At 46.3% G+C, this 22,549-nt stretch overlaps 1 protein-coding gene across 7 annotated transcripts in view; it reads left to right on the top strand.

Annotated features, from left to right (window-relative positions):
* SRGAP3 (SLIT-ROBO Rho GTPase activating protein 3) overlaps nucleotides 1–22,549 on the top strand; it is a 261,838-nt gene that overhangs the window by 104,216 nt on the left and 135,073 nt on the right. For all 7 annotated transcript variants that reach the window (XM_019428285.2, XM_019428284.2, XM_019428283.2 and 4 more), the window contains exon 2: nucleotides 21,442–21,634. In XM_019428285.2, the coding sequence (XP_019283830.1) occupies nucleotides 21,442–21,634 (193 nt within the window). The remainder of the gene's footprint in view (nucleotides 1–21,441; nucleotides 21,635–22,549) is intronic.

Raw genomic sequence — 22,549 nt, 5'->3', positions numbered from 1 at the left:
GCCAGGCTGTGTCTTCTGCTGGGAAGAAGCCTCCCTGACACCCTCGCCTCACTCCACAGGGTCTTCTTCAGCCTTTAGATTTCCACTTACATGTCACTGCTTCCAGGAACCCCTCCTAATTGCCCTGGTGCATACTTTCTTCAGTCAGGTTCACCAGCCCTGTACCTGTGCTACACCCTGTACTTTTCTTGCCCCTACCCCAGTGTCCATCTCACTGAGGTATAATTGTCAGTCCTCCTTCTTGGTCTGCACACTCCATGATGGCATGGTGGGGTCTGTCTGCCCCCCACTATATCCCTAGTGTCCAGCATGGTACTGGACACATAGTAGGCACTCAACAGACACATTGAATGAATGGATGGATGCACGGGTGGATGAACAGGTGCTGTGTATCTGGGTAGCTGCTGCTACAGAATTGTGCATAACAACCACAATCACCTCAGTGGACTTTAGTAGTAACAAGTCTTTATTGCTCATGCTTCTGGGCTTATCTGGAGGTCAGCTAGGCAGCTCTGTTGATCTTGGCTGGGCTCACTCACATGTCCGGGGTGGGCTGGTTTTGGCTGGGGTGACAAATGCAACTAGGGTAACATAATTCTACCCCTTGTGTCTCTTATCCTCCCACGGGCTAGCCCAGGCATGTGCTCCTGGTGACAGCTGGGGTGTAGGAGTGAGTGGAAACACTCAAGGCCCCTGGGGTCCAGCCTGGAAGGGGCACACCACATTCTCCTGGCCAGAGCAAGTCATAGGCCAGCCCAGATTCAAGGGATGGGGAAATAGATTTCACTTCTTTAGTGAGAGAGGAACTGTAAAGTCACAAGGCAAAGACTGTGGGTATAGGAAAGGAAGGACTGTGGAAATGGGGCCATTACTGCATTTGTTCTGCTATGCTGGCCATCAAAAATCCTGGGTCGCAGTTCACAACTAATGGGGGTCTTGGGGAAGCCACACATGTCAGATAGACTCATGAGCTTCATTTCCTCACCTGGAAAATGGAATGATGGTATCTACCCTGCCCATCTCCTGTGATGACAGGGAATTTGTTCATTCTGTTGTCAGTTCATGGTCAGAGTTTGGGAAGGATTATAAACTGTGAAGTGCTGTGCTGTGGGAAGCAGGGTGACTCCTTCTTAGGCACCCATTCGACAGAACTGGCGAGGAGTGTAGGGCAGCAGAGGGGGGATGGCAAGACCAGGAACCTGCCTGCCAGTCCCACACCTAGGCTTTGGACATCACAGATTCTCAATTGTGCACAGAGGCCATGTGGGGTCTAATGAATAATGGATGTAAATGGGTTTTGGAAAGCATCAAGCATTGTGTGGTTGCAAATTATTATTAGATGCAGGACCACCTTTACCAAAGTAGCTAGTAGACAAATCTGGCTTTAGCCCAAGGCACTTCCTCTGTCTCCCCAGGAGATGAGATGGTTGGGAGCAGATTATTCTTAAAGGTGTTTCCATAGTGCAAGACAAGGGCGAGCGAGACTTACTAGGTGTTCTTTTTCTGCACTAACACCATGATGTTCTGCCTGTGAAATTGCTGGTGATTGTGCCACAGGTTCCTCTGCCTGTTGTCTGCTCAGGTTAGAGAAGTGGTAGGGCTGGTGTTTTTCAGGGGCATTTTCTTTTTCCAGTCCTACTTGGTCATCCCCTCAGAAAAGTCTGTGTTTCTGGAAAAGCACGCATCTCCTCCTTCTTCCCCCCCCTTAAGTTTATGGCCCATGGTGATTAGCTGCATCTCTGAAATGCTAATGGGAGGTTCACTTGGGCATTTGAGCTGAACTTGATCCGTGGGCATTTCTCCCACTGGCTTTGGAGGAAAACACCCATCAAAACAACAGCCCCTCTCTGGCTCTGGAGACAGTCGTGGGGGTGGAAGGCGGGGCTTGAGGCCTTTCATTCCCAAGTCAGAAAGTGAGGAGGGGGGGAGTTGAAAGCTAGGTCTTGCAGGATGAGTGGGAGAGGCCAGAGAATGGTAATAAATTCTCAGGGTCTAGGTGCCCATCTGAGCTGCGTGGACTCTGGCTTGCGCCATGTTGTCTGTTGGTGTGGCTCAAGAGCAGGCTGCATTCCTTTCTCCCTGAGGCCTCACATCTCTCCAAAGACCATCATCTGGCTGACCGTGTGGAAACACCTGGCTCAGAGCAAGTCCAATTCCTGCAGCTCAAAAGGAAGCGCTCCAACGCTCCTCGCTGACAGCACATTGTTATTTTTCTTTTCCCTCTCCATGAATCATTATGCCTGGAATCTTCCCTGGAAGCATTCATCGGGCCAATAATTCTGTCCCCAGTACTGGGGACTCTGGTGCATTGGTGAGCAATGATCCGAGGTGGCTGACATTTGAAGCGGGGGGCGGGGGGATGAGCCTTATTGGGCTCACACAGTCATGGACTCAGGTTCTGGCTTGCGGCACGTGCTGGCTGAGGGGCCTTGGGGAGCTTATCAAGTAGGCCTCAGTTTCCTCATCCACAAGCTCCTCTGGCTTTGTGGGCAGCATTAAATGAGATCAGGTGGTGAAACTGCTTTTTGCATAGATGGGTTTTGAATCTGATTCAAGACCAATCAACCCTAGAGGCTCCTGATCCCTCACCCCACTTCTCTGGTGGCTGCTCTAACCCCATGTTCGTGTCCCTCTACAGAAGGGAAAATTCAGGTGGGGGCCCGGCGGTTCTGGGTGTCACAAAGTATCTGACGTGTGCCATGAATGAGTCTGCTCATGCTGTAGTTGACATCTGCTTCCTGCCAGGTGCCAAAAGCAAAGCATCACCCTCTATCACATCCTGCTGGGAGTGCCCTTGTGGGATTATCATTTTTGTTCCAACACCTGGTCTTGTGCTCTCCAATCTGTATCCCCTCAGGTGCCACTGTATTCTCACTGGTCTTTGTTTCCCCAGGGCCATCCTCATTCTAAGGCAAAGTAGGGAAGAAGTCCTTACCTTCAAGTCTACCACACTTTGTCATGAAATCTCACAGTGTCTCCTATGGCACATCTAAATTGGGCCTTGAAGTATGAGTAGGAGTTCAATGGGTGAGGGGTAACTGACGCTTATATTTTACTTAGAAGCTACCCATTCTCTCAGACTGACTTCCTCTTTATAGGTTTGTGAAGTCAGTTACACAGATTTATCCTGGGGCTTACCTGCCCTACACCCCTCATCTCAGTTTGGGCTGAGAGCTCTATGCATTGTATCAGCAGCAGCAGTAATGGCAGCCGCACATCATATCTGTATCCCCACTAGCTGTGGTTGGAACAGGACTCTGAGCTGGACACAGTAAAGGAAAGGCTATGTGTGGCCTCTACTACCAGAAACTTAGCATTTGAAATTGGCCTTGTGGCACCACCTCTGTGGAGCTCTTGTAAAAGTTAGCAAACCAGGATTTGTCAGGCAACATGTGAAATGCCTACTTTATGGAAGAAATTTAGTAAATACCTCCCAGTTCATTCTCCCTGTAGTATCACAGTGGCTCCCTACCTGGTCTCCTTATCTCCTGTTCGTAATTCAGCTGTTCTCTGTGTTGCTGCCAGGTTTTTCTGTAATCTTGACTGTGGGGTAGAGTCTAAGCCCCTTAATGTGACCTTTGAGGTTGTTCACTATCTGGCCACAAGGAACCCTTTCTTTCTTTCTTTCTTTCTTTCTTTCTTTCTTTCTTTCTTTCTTTCTTTCTTTCTTTCTTTCTTTCTTTTCTTCATAGAAGGATTTTTTTTCTTTTCTTTTCTTTTTTTTATGTTTATTTATTTATTTTGAGAAAGAGAGAGCATGAACAGGGGAGGGGCAGAGGGAGAGGGAGAGGGAGAGAGACAGAATCCCAAGCAGACTCTGCACTGTCAACGTAGAGCCTGATGTGGGGCTCGAACTCACAAACCATGAGATCATGACCTGAGCTGAAACCAAGAGACAGACGCTCAACTGCCTGAGCCACCTAGGTGCCCTGCAAAGAACCGTTTCTGCCTGAGCTTCTCCTGCATCCTGCTCAACTTACCTCCAGCCTCATCAGACCCTTTGCCAGTTCTTGAACATGCCATGCACTTCCAGACCTCAGGGCCTTTGCCTACTCACTTATCCCTATTCTGAGCCAAAGTGCGAAGAAGCCTCTAGTGGTGCTGCCTTTTCTCTTCTCCCCTAACCCAGTGAACTCCTATCCACCCTTCAAGGCCAGGCCTAGTGAAGCCTCTCCACCCACTTTGGCTCCTGTCATCTCCCCTGCAGAGGTCCCTGCTTCCTTCTCAGTGTGCCTGTAAGCAGTTTTGTGCATATCTGTTCTAGCTCACTGCAACGTAATTTTTTGTATATGTTGTTCTCTATTGAATTCCTCAAGGGCAGATCCTCTGTCATCCCTGTAAGTGTGTCCCCTTGTCCTGGCACAGAGCCTGGCAGATGCTAATGAATCTTGAGTGAATGTGTAAATGAATGAATATGGAAGCATAATGTTACCTATGAATTGGATCATTCATGTCTTAGGGGGAAGGGGGAATTTTGAGTACTGGAGTAAAACATAAAGTTTATATAAGGTGGAGAGGAAGGAAAGTATCTGTGAGATTTCTAGGTCTAGGTAGATATAAGAGAATTTTTGTCTCCCTCCTGAGCATTGTGAAAAGACTTGCCAGAGTTGAAAATAAAGGTATTAACTTAGAGGAGAAAGAAAGAAGGACTACACTGGCATGGGTAAGAATGGACCTTCTGATTTAAACATTTATAATGCATAGGTAACATTTATTGAATTCCTAGGCAGTGTGCCAAGCACTTTGGCACACATAGTCTCCTCTAATGCTTTTAGCAACTCCATAAGGTAGTTACTCAACTTCTCTGAACCTGAGACCTGAAGATAAATAGTAGTTACGTGGGATAGGAGGGAGTAATGGAGGGAAGAAGAGAATGGCATTTCAGATAGGGGAAATAGCAAGTGCAAAGGCCCTGAGGCAAGAAGGAATTTGGGGTCTTCAAGCAGCAGAGAGAAGGTGATGGGGGAGCGCTTAAAGATAGGGAGTAGGGGGCAAGTGGAACCAGATAAGGCTGTGGGGGTGTAGAGAGACCACAGGTACAGTCTGATAAGCCACATGAGCATGGAGATCAGGGAGGACAGAAACTTGCTGGTGGTGGTATGGACTAGGTTTTGACTTTCCAAAGAAGAAATGATTTGAAAATATTGGGAGAGGGACAAAAGTAATGTGGAGGTGATTTAGGGAACTGTTGTGCATGTCCAGGTCAGAGATGATGGGAACTTTAACTAGGGTGGTGGTAGGGGAGATAGACATAAATACATAAATTTAGAAATGTTGGAGCAGTAGAATGGATAGGACTTGGTGATGGATGGAGGCATGGGGGTAAGCAAGAAGTTAGGAATGGATAGATATTAGCTCGAGCATGTAGGGGAATAGAGGTGTCATTTCCTCACATAGGGAATATTCAGTGAAGAGGTGAGTTTCAGGGTAGAATGAGGGTTATCTCATGGGCACAGGGGTCTGTGGAACTCCCTGGGAAGGAATGCTGGTTTTCATGATCATTAAGGTCCCTATAATTTGTGAAAGTAAGCCTGGGGCTAGACTGCTACCCTTCTATCAGGTGCTTGTAGGTCCATGATGTTTCTTTCCTATGGGGAAGCAGTGGACTAAGAGCTTGTCGTGATCATGGTTTTACCCAGTGCCCCTTGACTGTTGAAAGACAGATACTGAAAAGGAAACAGCATCACTGGCATTTCTCTCTGCTTGTTGATATTTTATGTTTCCTACTGTGAAGTACTTTCAGGATCCAAAAGGCTCGGTTCTGGAAACTGGAATGCAAAATTAAGTGGTATTTTCTCTGTTGACCTCCCCTTAAGCCAACCCACAGCATCCTCTCTCATTTAGGAGGGAGAATGTAAGTGAGTCTTCCTAAGTGAGAATCTGTTACTGTTGTGTTCTTGTCAGAGCAGATGACACTGGGCAACTCACCTCAGTGCCAGGGAGAAATTAGCAGAGGCAAAGGGAGGAGGGAGGGGAAATTGAACCCATCTCTGTGCGGTCGGTCAGTACATGCGGTGGGGACCTTGGCTTCGAGGGGGTTTTTATGGGACTTTTGAGCATATAACCTAATTTATGCCCAAAGGGGACACAGCAGTGTGTTAGACTAAAAAATTTCCCCCTTGTTTGACATAGAATAAACTCTTAATGCTGAAGCAGACCTTAATCCAATGACCCCACTTTCTGCAGAATTTGAGGCCCAGAGCTTGGTTCATGGTAGGACCACAAAAACAACCCACTAACCGACTGACCTAGAGTAGTGAAGCTCTTTGCCCAAAGTCTCACAAAGAGTTATCGCCTGAACTGGGAGCAGAAAGAACCCACCACACTGTGCTGCCAGGTGGCAAGCTCATAAACACGAGGTGTTTTTCCTCTTTGGTAATAGGACTCAAGACATGAAATATGAGCTTGGCAAAGAGTTCCATATTGCGTTAAGAGGACAAATAGATTTATATTGGGGTGGTAAGTGCTTGTGCTGAGCCCAAGTGTGAATGATTGGATTGTAGCCTGACCGTGGAAATTCGCTACTATTCTGGTAGATGCATCCGCTAAGGGAGATGTAACCTTTTCCTCTTTGGTTGATCTCGTGTCACTATTGCAGATGGTGGGCGTGGAGGCATTTTTTTACTAATTGGTAGGTAAGGGACTCTTATACAGTAATAATAATTATACTATGAAGAAGAATCACACCCGTTTGTGTAATTGTTTGCAGGACTCTTTCATGTATGTATATATTTCCTAATTTGATTTTACCACAGTTTGGAGGTCGGTATCATTAATCCCAGTTTATGGATGAGGTTGATGCCTTGAGGCAGAGCTGGAACTGACCCAGAACTTACTTCTTTAAGTCCATGTTTGAGTCTGAAATAGCCTGACCAGACCACAGCATGTATATATGCCAGCATTATCTGCGCTCAGGCTTGGAAACCATTATTAAGCCATTAGGCAGCTATAATGATTTTTTTTTCTGAGGCTTTTCCTAGAAGTTTGCTGGACTTAGCATTTGAGAAGGCGCTTGATTCCGTTTCTTATGTTTTGCTGCACTTTGTCTATCCTCAGAGGCATGTAGGGGGTCTCCTGAAGAGTTGCTCTTGAAGGTTCACTGATGGGCAACAAGAATTGATAGCAGTGATTGTAAGGGCCTGCTTAATGTGCACTGTAAAAATGAAACTCCTTCAAATAAGCAGGCCCCACTCTCTGACCTTGAAAATTTAATCTCTGCCCCTGTTATGGAATGGGCAAAGATCCTCTTGGAAAACCTTTGCAGAGTTTTACAAAGATTAAAAAGAAAATGTGTGTGTGTGTGTGTGTGTGCGCAACACACACACGTGCGCACCCGAAATCAGACCCTTCTTGTTTCTCCTTCTCTCCTTTACAAAAATCAATCGGCAAGAATTTGCAGAGTTGCCAGGATGAGGTAATGGGTAATAACTCACATGGCTTTCAGAAACATAAATCATTCAGCCTGATGTAGTGCCTTCCATCCCATGGCCAGCCTTGGTGAGCAGTAGCTGCAAAGTGCATAAAATATTTGGGCTTCACTGTGGCCTCGGATATTCTTCCACGTGGCATTCTCATCAGACGGTCAGGGAAATTCATCCTGCATCCCATTACTGTCAGGTGAATGCACACATGGCCGGAGGCACCTTCTCAGTGAAGATTAGCAGCTCTTGCCTGGGCTGGTCATTTCAGCATGAGTTAATGGGGGTCAAGGTGGGGACAGCTGTGGCAGAGTGGGGACCACCACGCTCCAGGTTTGAATCCAGCAGGGCTGGCACTGGCTAAAGTGATGTGTTCTGGGAAGGTTTTCCAGAGTCATAAGCTGGAGGTTTATAGATCTTTATTTAGCGGGTACAGCAGTAGCTTTAAAGAGTGAATTTGAATACATTTGGTCAGATCTGTGCTCTCTGTATTGTTTTACAGTAGGTCTCTAATCCCATTTTTCTTGCTTTCCTAACAACCCCTGGGGATATTTAAGGTTGTCACTCCTAGAGGAGATGTCGCCCTACTAGACCCAAACGTGGCCTTCTCAGGCCAGCGCTAGGTGATACTGAGTATTTTCAAAAATGTATGGATTCTCCCCATATTACAGGTGTAATACCTATTATGTGGAACATTGGAAGAATATAGAAAAAGCACACCGATTAGTACAGGGGTTAGCAGCCTACAGCACACATTGGCCAAGTACAGCCCATCACCTGTTTTTGTACATAAAGTTTTATTGAAACACAGCCATGTGCGTTCATTGCGTACCGTCTGTGACGTGACTGCTCTTGTGCTACAAGGGCCGAGCTGAATGGTTGCAACAGAGATTGTATGGCCTGCAAAGCGTAAAATATGAACTATCTAGACCCCTTACAAAAAAGTTTGCCAAGCCAAGGCTTAGTGCCGAGGCGCTCAGTAAATATTTACTGGAGAAGTGAAAATATCTGTGATCCCACCACGTAGAGGTAACCACAATGAACATTTTGGTGTATAATATAGTCATTTCTCTGGGTATAAATAGCTGAAGTTACATTTTAGGAGGGCTAAACTATACATCCTATTTTTGTAACCCACCTTTGTCATTTAACTATACACGACGGGCATTTTTCAAGGTCATTATCATTATACGACATGGTTTCTAAACCGCATGGGAGTTGCATGGATGTGCCAGGATACTTACTTACCCAATCCCCTGCTGCTGGACTATGTTGCATCCAAGTTTTCGCTTTTACAAACAATGCTGTGATAAATGTCTCTGCACATACATTTTTTTGTGTGTGTATGCCTCTGATCCTAGAAGGGGAGTAATTCTATCTCATATTGCTAAATGTTTTTTCACCTAGGTATGGCTTATCCTCCCAATGCATTGGGAGATCCCTGAGAGCAGGGATCCTATTGTATATGAATTTCCATCTCCCCTCCTCCAGCCCTCTAACACACACATAGCAGGCAACCAGTAAAGGCTTTTGGGTGTATGACAGGATGCCCTTCTCTTCCCCTCTGCTTGCACAGATCCTGCAAGTCCTGCCCTAGCTCTCCTCCTCCATGAGGTCTCAGCTGACCCTCTGGCACCCCTGGTCCCTGCCTGTTATGGTCATCTGACTTGCTATATCATTTGCTACTTAGATCATATTTTGTCATTCTTGAGAGCTTTCAGAGTGGTGGGATGTATAATGTATTAGTCTCCTATGGCTGCTGTGACCAGATACTACAAACCTGGTGACTTAAAATAACACTCATTACTTCTCTCACAGTTCTAGAAGCCAGAATTTTGAAGTCAGAATTCTGTTTCACTGGGCCAAAAGTAAGATGTTGGCAGAGCCCCGCTGCTCCTTCCAGAGACTCTAGGGGAGAACTATTCCTTGCCTCTTCCTGCTTTTGGTGGCTGCTGGCATTCCCTGGCTTGTAGCTGCAACACTCCCGTTTCTGCCTCCGTGGTCATATTGCCTCTTCCTCTTCTGTTTGTGCCCATCTCCTACCTTCTCTCTCCAAAGGGGCACTTCTAACTGCATTTGGACTCCACCTGGATAAGCCAGCATAATCTCCTCCATCTCAAGATCCTTAATCACATCTGCACAGTCCTCTTCTGCCTTTTATGGTAACACTCACACATTCCAGGGATTAGGAGCTGAATATATCTTGGGGATCATTATTCAGCTTACCACATATATGACTTCATTTGACTGATGAATTGATTCTTATAAAAATATTTGTGAGGAACCAACGTGGTAGGCTCTGTACGCTGTGGTTAGCTGCCTTTCATCACAACATGGCAGAAAGGACTTGTGTATGAAGAACTGTAGTCAGGATACCTGAGTGTCAGCCAAGGAATTGGGAGACCCAGGTTCTGGCTCCACACTGGGTGAAGATCTTGTTCTTTGACTCCTCTGCGAGTTAAGGGGTTGGACCACCAACATTTTTGCAAGTGGGGAGAGAACACCACTGTTGGTATAGATGTAGGATGATTTTAGGTGGTTCACAGAGACAAAACTAAATAGCAATGACTCCCAGACTCTTTTTAATTCCTTTTCAACCCTTTCTATTACCTTAAAGAGAAAGTCTCCATTAGGTGCTGGCATGCCTTTAACACTTCCTTGCATACTTATTAAACTCCTTTTATCAAAAAGAAAGTAGGTCCCAGACAACAGAATCTGGGTAGAATTTAATATTATTTTGCGTCCATTGTATTTATTTTTACAGTTACCTTCCATTAATGATGAGTGATTCAAGTTTTTCTATTGATGCTACTATAAAGTATCCCATGTAAAAAAGAGAGGTGATTTAAAGAAATACATTAAATAATTACAGGATGGATGGTCTGAAGTCTGGGAAACACTTGGATGTTTCCAGACTGGCCCTCAGCTTTCTGACTTTTATTTCAGTTCTAGAAGTGGGGCGGGATTGAAAACAAAAAGAAGCATCTTTAATCAGAGGACGCAGCTGGAAATTCGGCATTAATGAATCCTGATTTCTTCCCATTTAAATGCATCTGATCCTTCAGGGACCATTGGGCAGCAAAGCCGTGAATATTAATCTCATGTTGAAATTGATCATGGCCCACTTTAACTCAGAGCTTCTGGTAGGAGGAGGCGTGGCTGTATTCTGACTATTCTTTGCATTTTGCTGAACATCTGGAAAGCCGGGAAGCAACTTGTGTCTGACTTCTTTTTGAGAGGGAATGGCTGTTATTTAGACATGGCATGGATGCTGTGGGGAGACCCTCTCTCCCACCTACTCTCCTGTCCACTTTCTGATTGAGGGAACTGGTTTAGTAATCCAGGTAAAGGTGCTTAGGGGGTTTTGGAGCTCGGTCTCTGCTTTGGGACCACAGTGGGCAGTGGGAATCTCCTGTTTCCCATCTCTTCAGCCATGGATGTATATCCAATGCTAATTCCCTAATGTGTTTGGGGACCATATTATTTCTTCTTACTTAGAGGAAGATTTTCCCACAGCATTATCGTCACCATTATTAAGTAACTGTTAGTTTCTCATAACACTGGCTCATATATTGTGCTTCCCTTCTGGGGGAGGGGGTGGTGCTGGGAAGAGGAGGGGGAGATGCCAATCATTTCACCCAGCTTATGTGTTCCCTCACCCTTCAAGAAAGCTGGAAGCAGATGTAATTTGCTTCCAGGAAGCGTCAGGAGTTGATGTGCTTTGATTATCTGTGCTAAGCCTGGCTTTCACTCTTCTGAGGAATAGTAGATGGGTGAAGACAGAGTGTCTTGGCTGACTTGGTACAGGACTTATGGCAAGTGCTCAGGAAACATCTCTGGCAAGTGGTACAGATTTGGAAACAGAAGACTCCTTACAGTCTAGGTGAAATCGGGCAAGTAACTTCACCTCTCTGTGCCTTAGTGTTCTCCTCTGCAAAATCAGGGAACAGTAGTAGTTCCTCCCAAGGCTTTCACATAATATCCACTGCTTTGCCTGATTCAGGAGACAATTCATGGAAAACACTCAGCACAATAATCATTTAGTGTTATTCCCTCCATTTTGCAGATGGTAAAGGCAAGGCCCAGAGAGGTTACTGACTTGCTGAAGGTCACACAGCTAGCAAGCTTCAAAGCCATTCTCTGAACTCAGCAAGTCTGATACCAGATCCAGATCTTGGCATTGCGTCACCCAGCTGCCCATTGATTTAGGGCTGGGGTAATGAAAAGATATGAGAAACAGTTCTAATATGGGGTTGATTTGCTTTGGTTGGTGGGGAGCGGAGCTAGACTGGCACAGAGACTGGCAGGGCCAGGTGGGACTAACTTTGAATCTGTGATTCAGACAGGTGCTTTCCCTTCTCCTGGGCCTCACTTTCCTCATTTATGGTGTGATACCCACCCCCTCCCTGCCGCCTTCTTCTGTGGTCAGAAGCCATGATGGGTGTGAATGGGCTTGATCAAGTTTAATACAGGACAGACTGATATTCTTGGTAGGGGTCCTCGGCCCAATGAAGGAGACACAGTACACAGTGCCAGGAACTGGTTCAAGTCTGCAGAGAAGGCTCAGTGAGGAGCTTGCTCCCCATCAACCCAGCAGGCTTCACCCGCAGCGCAGGCAGGGAGGGTGGCATGCAGGGGGCCTTCCCCAGTTGTGGTTGCCGGGGAAATGGTGCTGGCTGCTGGGACTGGCCAAGCAGCTGGTGCCCTCTGGCGTGGCATGGTGCAGAGCCTGGGCACCCTCTGGAGGCCTTGGGGCACTTAGGACAAGCCACTCCTTCACAAACGGGAGGCTGGGAGAAGGGTGGAGGTGCAGAGGCCGTGTGCAGGCCGAAAGAGCCTTTTGTGCAGGGCCCAGAGAAGGAAAGAAACGTGGGTCCAGGCTTTCAGGGAGGGCAGGAGGAGGGGGGAACCACGCTGAGTGGCCCCAAGGATAATCCCCAGTAATAGAATACAACCTGCTTGGTGGGGTTGTGTTTGCAGGGCATGAGATGGGCCTTGGGGAACACCTAGCTCAGTGCCCAGTGTGCCCCATGCTCAGTCTACATGGCTACAGTAGCAGTGATGGCTCATTCCTGCCGTTTATGGCTTATCTACTATGCACCAGGCATCATGCCAGGCACTTGACATGCATACCATCTCTCTTTTGACAAACCTGAGAGGAAGGTATTATTATTCCCCATTTTATAGGTGAGAAAACACTCAGGAAGCTGAACTGACTTCCACAAAGTGGAGAAAACCAGGCTTGTGCCCAGGCTGGCTGTCCCCAAAGCCCGTGAACATATGCCCTTCCCTTGTCCCCAAAGCCCGTGAGTGTGTGCCACCTCTCTGTGGAGGCTGCTTGCCCAGGGTCTCCTAGGTCCCTGACACATTACGCACATTTCTAGTTTGATCCTTGCCATAGCCCTGTAGGATGAGCATGGTTACCTGCCCTTCACAGATGGGAAAACAGCTCAGAGAAAATCACCTGCCTGCCCAAGACCTCCAAATGCATATCTGGCAGAGACAATATTCTGCCTTGTGACAGCGGCTGGAGTCCAGGCTCTGTGGGTCTGTCCACTCTGCTATACCACCTCCCTCCCCTAAGGCTGGAGTTGGATGGCAATGGACTCCTTCAGCACGCCGGCTGTTGGGCCGGCCGCAGAAAACAATATTAATAAATGATAATTGTAGCTAACAAGAGCTTTCATTAAGCCTCTAATACAGTGCTATCCAACAGAAGTTTCTGCAGTGCTGCAAACACTCTGCTCCGTCCAATACGGTAGCCACTAGCCACATGTGCTTTTGAGAACTTGAAATGTGGCAAGTGCAGCTGAGAAATGAATTTTTTATCTTAATTAAATTTAAATGGCCACATATGGCTAGTGGCCACTGTGTTGGACAGTGCAGTGCTAAAACAGATGAAGCCCTGAACTAAGAGCTTTCTCGAATGACCACTTACCATCCTTACAACAATACCAAGTAGATTATTATCATCCCCATTTTACAGAGGAAACTGAGTCACAGGGAAATGAAACAAACATGCCCAAGTTCGTTTGGCTAAACGTGTAGCAGGGCTAGGATTTGAATCCCCTGGGCAGGTAAACCCCAGAGCCTGCTAAGTTGTGCTACCAAGTTGATGTTTCCCTCCACCACAGGAGGGCTTGAGGTCAAGGTCAGGATGCACTGGGCTGGATACAGTGACAGCCAGGGCCAGTGAGAATGGCAACAGGATGACAGATGGAGTGCGGGATGGAGACAGGAGGTGGAATGGGACATGATCCCTGAAAGGGTAGACATTGGATCCTCCAGGGAAAGCACCTTGACCTGGAGACCAGGTAATCTTGGTTCCCGTCTGCCCCTTACTCTGGATTTGAGCCCTGGCTCTGCCAATTTCTGGGTGACCCCCAGGGCAAATCACTGGCACTCCTCGAGTCTCAATTGCTTCTTGTACGAAATAGGAATGTTAATAGCACCGGCCTCAAAGGACGTGGTGATAATGAGGCAGGATTGTGCATAGATGGGATGAGGTACTGTCAGCTGTTCACCCTCCTTGTTAGCCCCTGAAACTCTACCAGGGAGGGTGTGCCAGCTGCCTCTGTGGAGCAGGGTGGGGGGTGGCAAATGCTCACTTGATCCTGATTTTCAGGATAAGTACAACTTGAAAGCGGGGCGTCATCATCCCAGGAGGTGTCAGAAAATTCACCCAGTTCTCAGGACAGGATCCAAGGATTAGGATTGGGTGGGGCCTGGGAAACTGGATTTAAAGTTGCTCTTAGGGTCACACTCTGGCCCCTCTCTCTAACCCATCTGCAGGCTGGGGGCAGAGGCCTCTGGGGACAAGTTATTGGCATTCCTAACTGGTCAGACCTGTTAACCAGAGCTGCAGGCTTTGTATCAAGTTACTGACTTTGTCTGCCTTTCTTTCTTTCTTTCTTTCTTTCTTTTTTTTTTTCTCTTTTTTATTGTGGAAAGTTTCAAACACTCCCAAAGCAGAGAGAATAAATAACAAGCTTCTTCCTCATATCCATCACCACAACTAAACTTCATCAATGACAAGGCCAATCTTGTGTTACTTTTAAGCCTGCCACTCCCCAGCCCACCACCCAAGGCTATTTTGAAGCAAATCTCAACATATCTGTTTTTTTAAATAGGCCCCATGACCCACTCATAGATTTCTGGCGAAGGTACAAATTGGTACAACTTCGGAGGAGGGCAGTGTAGCAATCTCAAAGTTCTAATGCAAAATAGTGATGCAAATTCCTTTTGATCCTCGACTTCCACATGAAGAATTCGTCACACAGATGGTATACCTGCACATGTGCAAAACAAAGCTTGCATATGGTTTTTCATGCCAGCATTGTTGATGATTATAGTAAAGGATTACAAACAATGCAAAGGGCACTGGCTAAATTTTTTTTTACATTTTGACAGTGGAATTCTGTACTACTGTAAAACGGAATGAGGAAGTTCTTTATAAAATGATGTGGACTGATCTCCCCAGTGTATTCTTTTTTTTTTTTTATGTTTATTTATTTATTTTGAGGGGGGAAGGAGGGGTAGAGGGAGAAGAGAGAAAGGATCCTAAGCAGGCTCCCCTCTGACAGCTTAAATCAAGAGTCAGGTGCTTAACCAACCCCTCAGGCACCCCTCCCCAGTGTATTCTTAAAAAGGTAAGGTACAGGACGCTGTGAATGATATGCTATTATGTCTGTAAAAACAGGGAAGATGTGTATTTGAAATATGCCATTATTTCTAGAAGGATGCACAGGAACCTGGTAACTTGGTTGCCTTATTAGAGGGGGGACTAGGTGGCTGGTGGACAGGGGTGGGAGAGAGATTTTTTTTTTAAGTTTATTTATTATTGAGGGGAGGGGAGGGAGAGAGCTGGGGAGGGGCAGAGAGAGACAGGGAGAGAGCTGGGGAGGGGCAGAGAGAGAGAGAGAGAGGGAGAGAGCTGGGGAGGGGCAGAGAGAGAGGGAGAGAGCTGGGGAGGGGCAGAGAGAGAGAGAGAGAGAGAGAGAGAGAGAGAGAGAGAGAATGAATTCCAAGTAGGCTCCACACTGGCTCCCACTGCAGGGCTTGAACTCACGAACCATAAGATCATGACCTGAGCTGAAATCTACAGTTGAATGCTTAACTGACTGAGCCACCCAGGCACCCCTAAATTTTTTTCCTTATACCCTTTCTACCTTTTGTATTTTGTACTCATTTTTAAATTTTATTTATTTATTTATTTATTCACTATATGAAATTTATTGTCAAATTGGTTTCCATACAACACCCAGTGCTCATCCCAAAAGGTGCCCTCCTGTACTAATTTTTTTAAATTCCTGTATTTCCTATCTAAAAATAGAACTCCTTTTTTTTTCCTGTAAGCCTAAAACTTCTCTTAAATATAGTTTATTAATTAACACAAAAAAGGTATTTCTCCAAATGAGTTGGAAAACTTATTTGGCTTGCACAAAACATTCATACTTCCCCCAAATTGGTATGTATCAAAATGTCTTTTGGTAGGTGAATGAATAAACAAACAGAATATTATTCCATACAATGCAATATTATTTAGTGATAAAAAGAACTGCCAAACTGTGAAAAGACATGGAGGAACTTTTAAAATGCTTAATGCTAAAAGAAACCTGCTTAAAGAGCCTACATAATATATGATTCCAAGTATATGGCATTCTGGAAAAGGCAAAATCAGAGAGATAGTAAAAAGCTGAGTAGTTTCCAGAAGTTGAAGAGAGGAGGGAGAGACCAATAGGCAGAACATGAGGGTTTTAGAATACTGAGTATGATACCGTAACAATAGCCACATGACATTATGCATTTGTTCAAACTTGCGCAATGTAAAACACAAAGAGCAAGCCCTAATGTAAACTATGGACTTCAGTTAATAGTAACATATTAGTTTTTGTCCATCAATTTGTAACAAATGGACCACGCCAATGCAAGAGGTTGACAATAGGAGAAACCATGCAGGGGAGTGAGAGGGAGTATATGGGATCTCCCTGCCATTTCTGGTTAATCTGTCTGTAAACCTAAAGCTTCTCTAAAAAAAATCTATTAATTTTTTAAAAAGTAGAATTTCTAATTACCTTGAACCTGAAGAAGATCTGTAGCCTCTGCTTGTGAGGTGTGGTTATGAGTGGGATGGAGAGGGTGAGGATACTTGTTCACCTGTAAGGCGCGTCGCCCTGAGTGTTGCCATGGGTGATGACATTGGCACAGGCACAGTGGTCTTTGGTGGGACTGTTAAAGGAGCTTTATGGGGAATGGATAGGCAGGCTGTAAATTCTTGGGCTTTGAATGTCAGAGGAGTTTGGGTTTGATCCTATTAGCTGCAGGGAGCCATGGAGAATTTTATCAGGAGAGTGACACCAGAGAGCTGTGCTTCAGGAGACTGGGGTGTCAGAATTAGTTCTGCCCCTTCTTTGGGCCTCAGGCCTCTATCTGTAAAACCAAGAGGCTGCACTAGGTGATCAGAGAGGTCTGTTCCAAGGTTTTGAGAACAGAGAACCTTTACCGACTTTCCAAACCCCTTCTCTTCCCTGCCCCACCCGCTTTTAATTTTTCTGCCACTCAGTGCTCTGCTGTGGCTGGAACTGCCCCCTGGGGGGAACGTCTGCTGACTGGAGTCTGAGCCTTGGGAGCAGTTCTGTTTTATTTTATTTTTGTCGCTCCTTTGAAATCTTCAAGGAGAAAACCCAACTCTGTGCCAGCTCCAAGGAGGAGCAACTTGGAAAGGAGTTAGAAATAACGAGATGGGTAATCAAATCCTTTCAGGGTTCCAGAGAGAGCGTGGGCAAGCTGCAGTCTGAGATCCGGCCAGGACCGTTTCCTGCTAGAAAGATCTGACTCTGAGCTGTCCAAGCTGCTGGAAGGTTCTATGCACGACCCAGCCTGGAGGCTCCAGCTGGTGGTATGAATTGGGGGAGATTCTCTGCTCCTTCCAAATCCTCTTCTGTCATCACAGTGTGATTTATGAGTTTTTCCTCTAAAATATGTGAACATTGGCTCCTGATTATGCCCTGTAATGGAGGAAAGCAGTGGCTACAGCATTTCTGATTAATAATACTCTTTAGACCACCATCCTGTTACAAATAGGATACAAGAGGTTGAAGACAGATGGATTAAAGTGTTTTTTTAAAAAATAATGTGGTCTGAGTCTAGTTAGATACCTGAAGGGTCATTGCTCCCATCTGAGGGATCTGGGCTTGATTCCTAGATTAATTGCAACATACCAGCTGTTATGAACAGAGGCTGCTTACCTCTGAGCCTCTACCTCCTCATCTCGGGGGGAGAAAATGGGGAAGGAACACTAGTAGCACCTGCCTTATGGGGAAGCTATACAGATCATGTGAGATAAATATGTAAAGAAGTCAGCACTGGGCCTGCAACAAATGACAGACTCCGTAAGTGCTAGTAATTATTATTAAGATTATTTTGAGTCCCAAATAGTATAGAGTCTGAAAGTAATTTGAAAAATATTTGGAAAGCATTTTTATAACTATGTATTGAAATGGCAGGGCTTACCCTTTGGGGAGTAATGGCATCTCGATCCAATGTAACAAGTAGGCCGTGTCATAGGCGCACCTGTGTTACAGTTCAGGGAACAAAATGTGACCTTGGATAAGTTCCTGATTGTGGTTTATACAGAGCCGTGGTTTCTTCCTCTAAAAAATGGATAATAATGTCGTGGTGTGTGTGTGTGTGTGTGGGGGGGTGTCTGGTGTGTGAGTGGTTTTTGTGTATGTTTGTGTCGAGTGAGACTCCTATAATCACAACACTTAATGTCCTTGGGTGAAAGCACTTGGTAAAGATAAATATGCAGATATTGATCTCCTGATGATCTATTATGTGTGGGGAAAACCCACCTGCAGAGCTTAAATTTCATTTGAGGAGGTAAGGCAGCTATGACACACGTACTGAAAGAATGAAAACAACAACACGAGGCAGAGACAAACCGGAAGTACCGTGTGAGTTCAGAGTAGGGCCAAGACAGCGGTCCAGGACTCCCTGGGAGGAGCTGTCCTTGACACGGGCTCTCAAGCAGGGTTTAAGCTCTTTTGCTTGCCTGCCCTCTAAGTGAACTTGGTGGGGGAAAACTCTCTTGCCTCACACATTTTAACTCGACATCTGAAAAAATTTCATTGTAACTTTAAGTAGTTACAAAGGATCTCATTTATGTCATATTGTAAATATTGACCTTGTATCATAAAATTACACTACTCTCTTAAATGCATCAAATGGAAACTAACATAGCATTTTTAATTTGGCCTGTTTATCGCAGGATCACTTATATACAGCAGCATGCACAGATCTCAGGTATGCCACTCAGTTCTTTTTTACCAGTGTACGTGCCACCCAAATGAAGGTATAGTATATCTCCAGTGTTCGAGAAGGCACCCTTTTGCCTCCTGTCAGTTAGTGCCTCTCCAACAGTAACGATTTCTCTGACCCCTGTCACCATACACTAGTTTTGCATGATCTCATTTGTTCTGGCTTCTTTCAACCAACATGAGGTCTGGGACATTCAAGTATGTCGCGGCAGGTAGTGGGAGTTCATCTTTTCCATTGTTATATCGTATTCCATTGAAATCTCAATAAAAAAAGGTTTTGTCTACTCTTAATGGACATTTTGGGTTGTTTCTATTATTTGGCCAGAAAGCTACTGTAAGTATTCTTCTATATATTTTTTTGGTGGACATAAACTCTGGATTTGTTTTGGGTATGTAGTTATGAGGGAATCTCCAGGTAATAGGATAAATGCCATAATGCACTGTTATCTACCACTATCCATCAAAAATTACCCAGATAAGTCAGAAATTTTATATTGCACTTTTCTTTACCTTTTTGGACTCATAATTCCCTTATATTTCTCTAACAGAATTTTATCTTAATATATTTTTATACTTGAAATTCTTTTATTGATTATCAAATTTCTTTTTTTAATGTTTATTTTATTTTTGAGAGAGAGAGGCAAAGCATAAGTGGGGGAGGGGCGGAGATAGAGGGAGACCCAGAATCTGAAGCAGGCTCCAGGCTCCAAGCTGTCAGTACAGAGCCCAATGTGGGGCTCAAACCCATGAGCTGTGAGATCATGACCTGAGCTGAAGTCAGATGCTCAACCGACTGAGCTACCCAGCTGCCCCTCTATCATACTTCTTTAGATCCAAAACATGTATATAAATTGAAGTGGACATTTAAAATGTTTCCTTTGCCCATAAAAGCTCTAAGTATCTTTCTTTTGGATTGATTTGTCATTACAGTGATCACATATGCAATTTATTAAAATGATACCAATATTTTACACATTTGATAAATAATGACTAAACATAAAAAGTACAATAGTGTGGGAAATGCTTCTCATTAGGAGATGGATGGGATGGTTGATGGCAGTGCTTCTCATACTCTCAGGGACATAAGGACCACCTGAGGATCTTGCTAAAATGTAGACTCTGAATCAGAAGTTCTGCATTGGGGTCTGAGATTCTGCTTTTCTAACAAGCCCCCTGGTCCACAGACCACTCTTTGAGGAGCAAGCGTTCATGATGACAAAGGAAGATTTGCAAACAACAACAGGCTAAATCATCCATTTTGGGGGGCACCCAGATATCTTGACACTTAGGGGCACTGCACCATAGACTGTGAATGGACGAGGAAGTTGGTCTTTCTTCTGCAAAGCAGGTGTGAAGAGGGAGGTGGGGAAAGAGGGCAGGCATGCCCTCTAGACTGAGACACATTCTCAGGCAGAGCAGGGAAGAGTGGGGATGGAAACAGGATCTCCTGCTGATTCCCTTGTACTTTTCCTGGCTGCATACCCCCAGGGGAAACCTTTGTGTACCCCAGCGTGGGGTGGCACCCTGTGAAGACCACTTCTCTGAAGGATGCTGAGATAGTAGTGTTGGCCATCATTTCAGACAGAGTGCCTGTTTATGCAGGTGGGATTGGACATTTCCAGGACAAGTTTGAATGGTCTCAAGAGTCTACTGGGGGTAAACCCTGAGTAGTAAAGTTTGTGGCTGGGTGGCTGGTGGCCTTAAATTCCATGCTAAGGAGTTGGGCTTAATACTCAGAAGCAGGCTGTGGGGTGTTTCGAGCAGGGAGTTTGTGTGAGCAGAGTGCTGTGGGGAGACTGAGGTGTTGAGTAGCTTGTGGGATGGCAGGGAAGGAGTTAAAGTAAAGAGACAGCAGCAGTGACAGCACAGCACTATGGGTTTGAAGATGAGGTTGGCTATAGTTATTGGGATTTGGCTGTGACTTTTATCTCTACCTCCCCAGCTTTTAAACTTTTGCCCTGGTTGCACAGATCTGGTTTGCGGTCAGTATTTCCTGGAGGGTGGGTGACATTCCTCTAGGGGTACTTGAGATGTTTATGCATGGACCTCAAGGTGATGTAAAGTGGAACACAGATGTGGCCTTAAGTAACACTGAAACCCAAGAGTCTCCCCCCCCCCCCCCCATCCCCTTCTCAGCCTCTCTCAGGCCCGACTGCATCTGGAGAAAGGTTTTAACGCCTTGCACACTGCCATTTTCCTTTTGTTGATAGAGAGCAGGCAGCTTGGGCTCAGGGCCTTTGGTAAGCATCGGTCTCTGGATAGAATTTTACAAAATTTTTGTTTTCGTTGAACTCATTTTCCGTGCCCCAGGATGGCAAGTGGGTCTAGTTTTTCCCTCAGCGTAGTGACACAAAAACGTTCACTTCAAGTAAGTTCATTTCAGTAAAAAAAGGGAGCCAATTCACTAGATCGTGTGGAAGAAACAATAACGTTAGCGGCATGTGGATATGGCAAAAACCATGGTGGTGACATACAATGATTCACCTTTGGGAAACATTGGGTTAGACCACGTGACAAGAACCGCCCTGTGCCCGATCCTTGTGCCAGTGCCTGCAGAAGCTGGGGTCGGGGCACGCGGAGGGTGGCGGCGGGGAGGGGGCTGCAGGAATTGCAGTGCCTGCGACGGGGCTCTGGGTCAGCCGGGCGGGTCCCACTGCTGTCCCCGAGCACAGCCTAACGCCGCTGCGCCTTGCCTCTGCCCGCAGAGATCCGCACGCAGCTGGTGGAGCAGTTCAAATGCCTGGAGCAGCAGTCCGAGTCGCGCCTGCAGCTGCTCCAGGACCTCCAGGAGTTCTTCCGCCGCAAAGCTGAGATTGAGCTCGAGTACTCCCGCAGCCTGGAGAAGCTGGCCGAGCGCTTCTCCTCCAAGATCCGCAGTTCCCGGGAGCACCAGTTCAAGTGAGAGCGGGCCGGGGCCTGGGCCGGTGGGAGGCAGCAAAGCACAAAGGAGGCCGAGCCTGGGTTACTGACCTTTCTGTGCCTGACTTCCTCCGCGTGAAGTGAGGATCCAAATAGTTCCCACGCGGGGAGGATGCTGTAGGGAATAGATGAGAAACACAAGAGCAGTGCTTAGCGCAGACAGTAAATGCTCAGTAAATTGTCTACCGCTATCCCACTATGCACCAGGCATTGTACTAGTCTTTATTTGGGCCAGCGTGACATCCCCCCCCCCCCCCTTTCAGGACATCCTGACTCTACCCAGTTCTCTTTTATCTGGGGGTCAGCCAGCCCACTTCCCCATTCCTTCAGCACAGTGACCTCAGAATCTCTTCTCCGTGGAAGTGATGCTCAACGCATCCCCCTTTGCTACTCCTCTGGAGGAGCCGTGCCCAGGTTCTTTTTCTGCCTTGTTAATTTATGATACGCAACCTCCCGGGCCCTGATTTCTCACACCCCAAACTTGGGGTTTGTGAGCTCGGATCTGCTCAGGCACTGATGTGGCTGGCCGAGTCCGCCAGCCACAAAACCGCTTTGTCCAGAACCCGCGTGGGGCCAGCCTCCTCAGTGCAGGTAGGAGGTAGCAGCCGCTCAGGGGCAGCGTTCGCTCCGCAGGGCGGCGCTCTGCAGCTGTCCCTCCCGCTGTCACGCTGCGGGGACCTCCTCCTCCTCTACCTGCTGTGTCTCCAGCCAGTCGCCCTCAAGGCAGGGCATCTGCAACTTACTTCAACTGCCCACCCCCCCCAACCCCGACCCATTCCTCCTTCCTCTGGGTTCCATCCCGTTTTTCTCTCTACATTAAAAAAAATGTGGTAAAATGTATGTAATATAAACTACTGTGTTAACCATTTTTAAATGTACGATTCTGTAGTGTTA

This window comes from Panthera pardus, unplaced genomic scaffold (assembly GCF_024362965.1).
Source record: "Panthera pardus isolate Hobbes unplaced genomic scaffold, ASM2436296v1 HiC_scaffold_8, whole genome shotgun sequence".
In the NCBI taxonomy this organism is placed as follows: Eukaryota; Metazoa; Chordata; class Mammalia; order Carnivora; family Felidae; genus Panthera; species Panthera pardus.
Note: the sequence above shows the minus strand (reverse complement) of the source record. Positions and strands in the feature narration are given on the sequence as shown.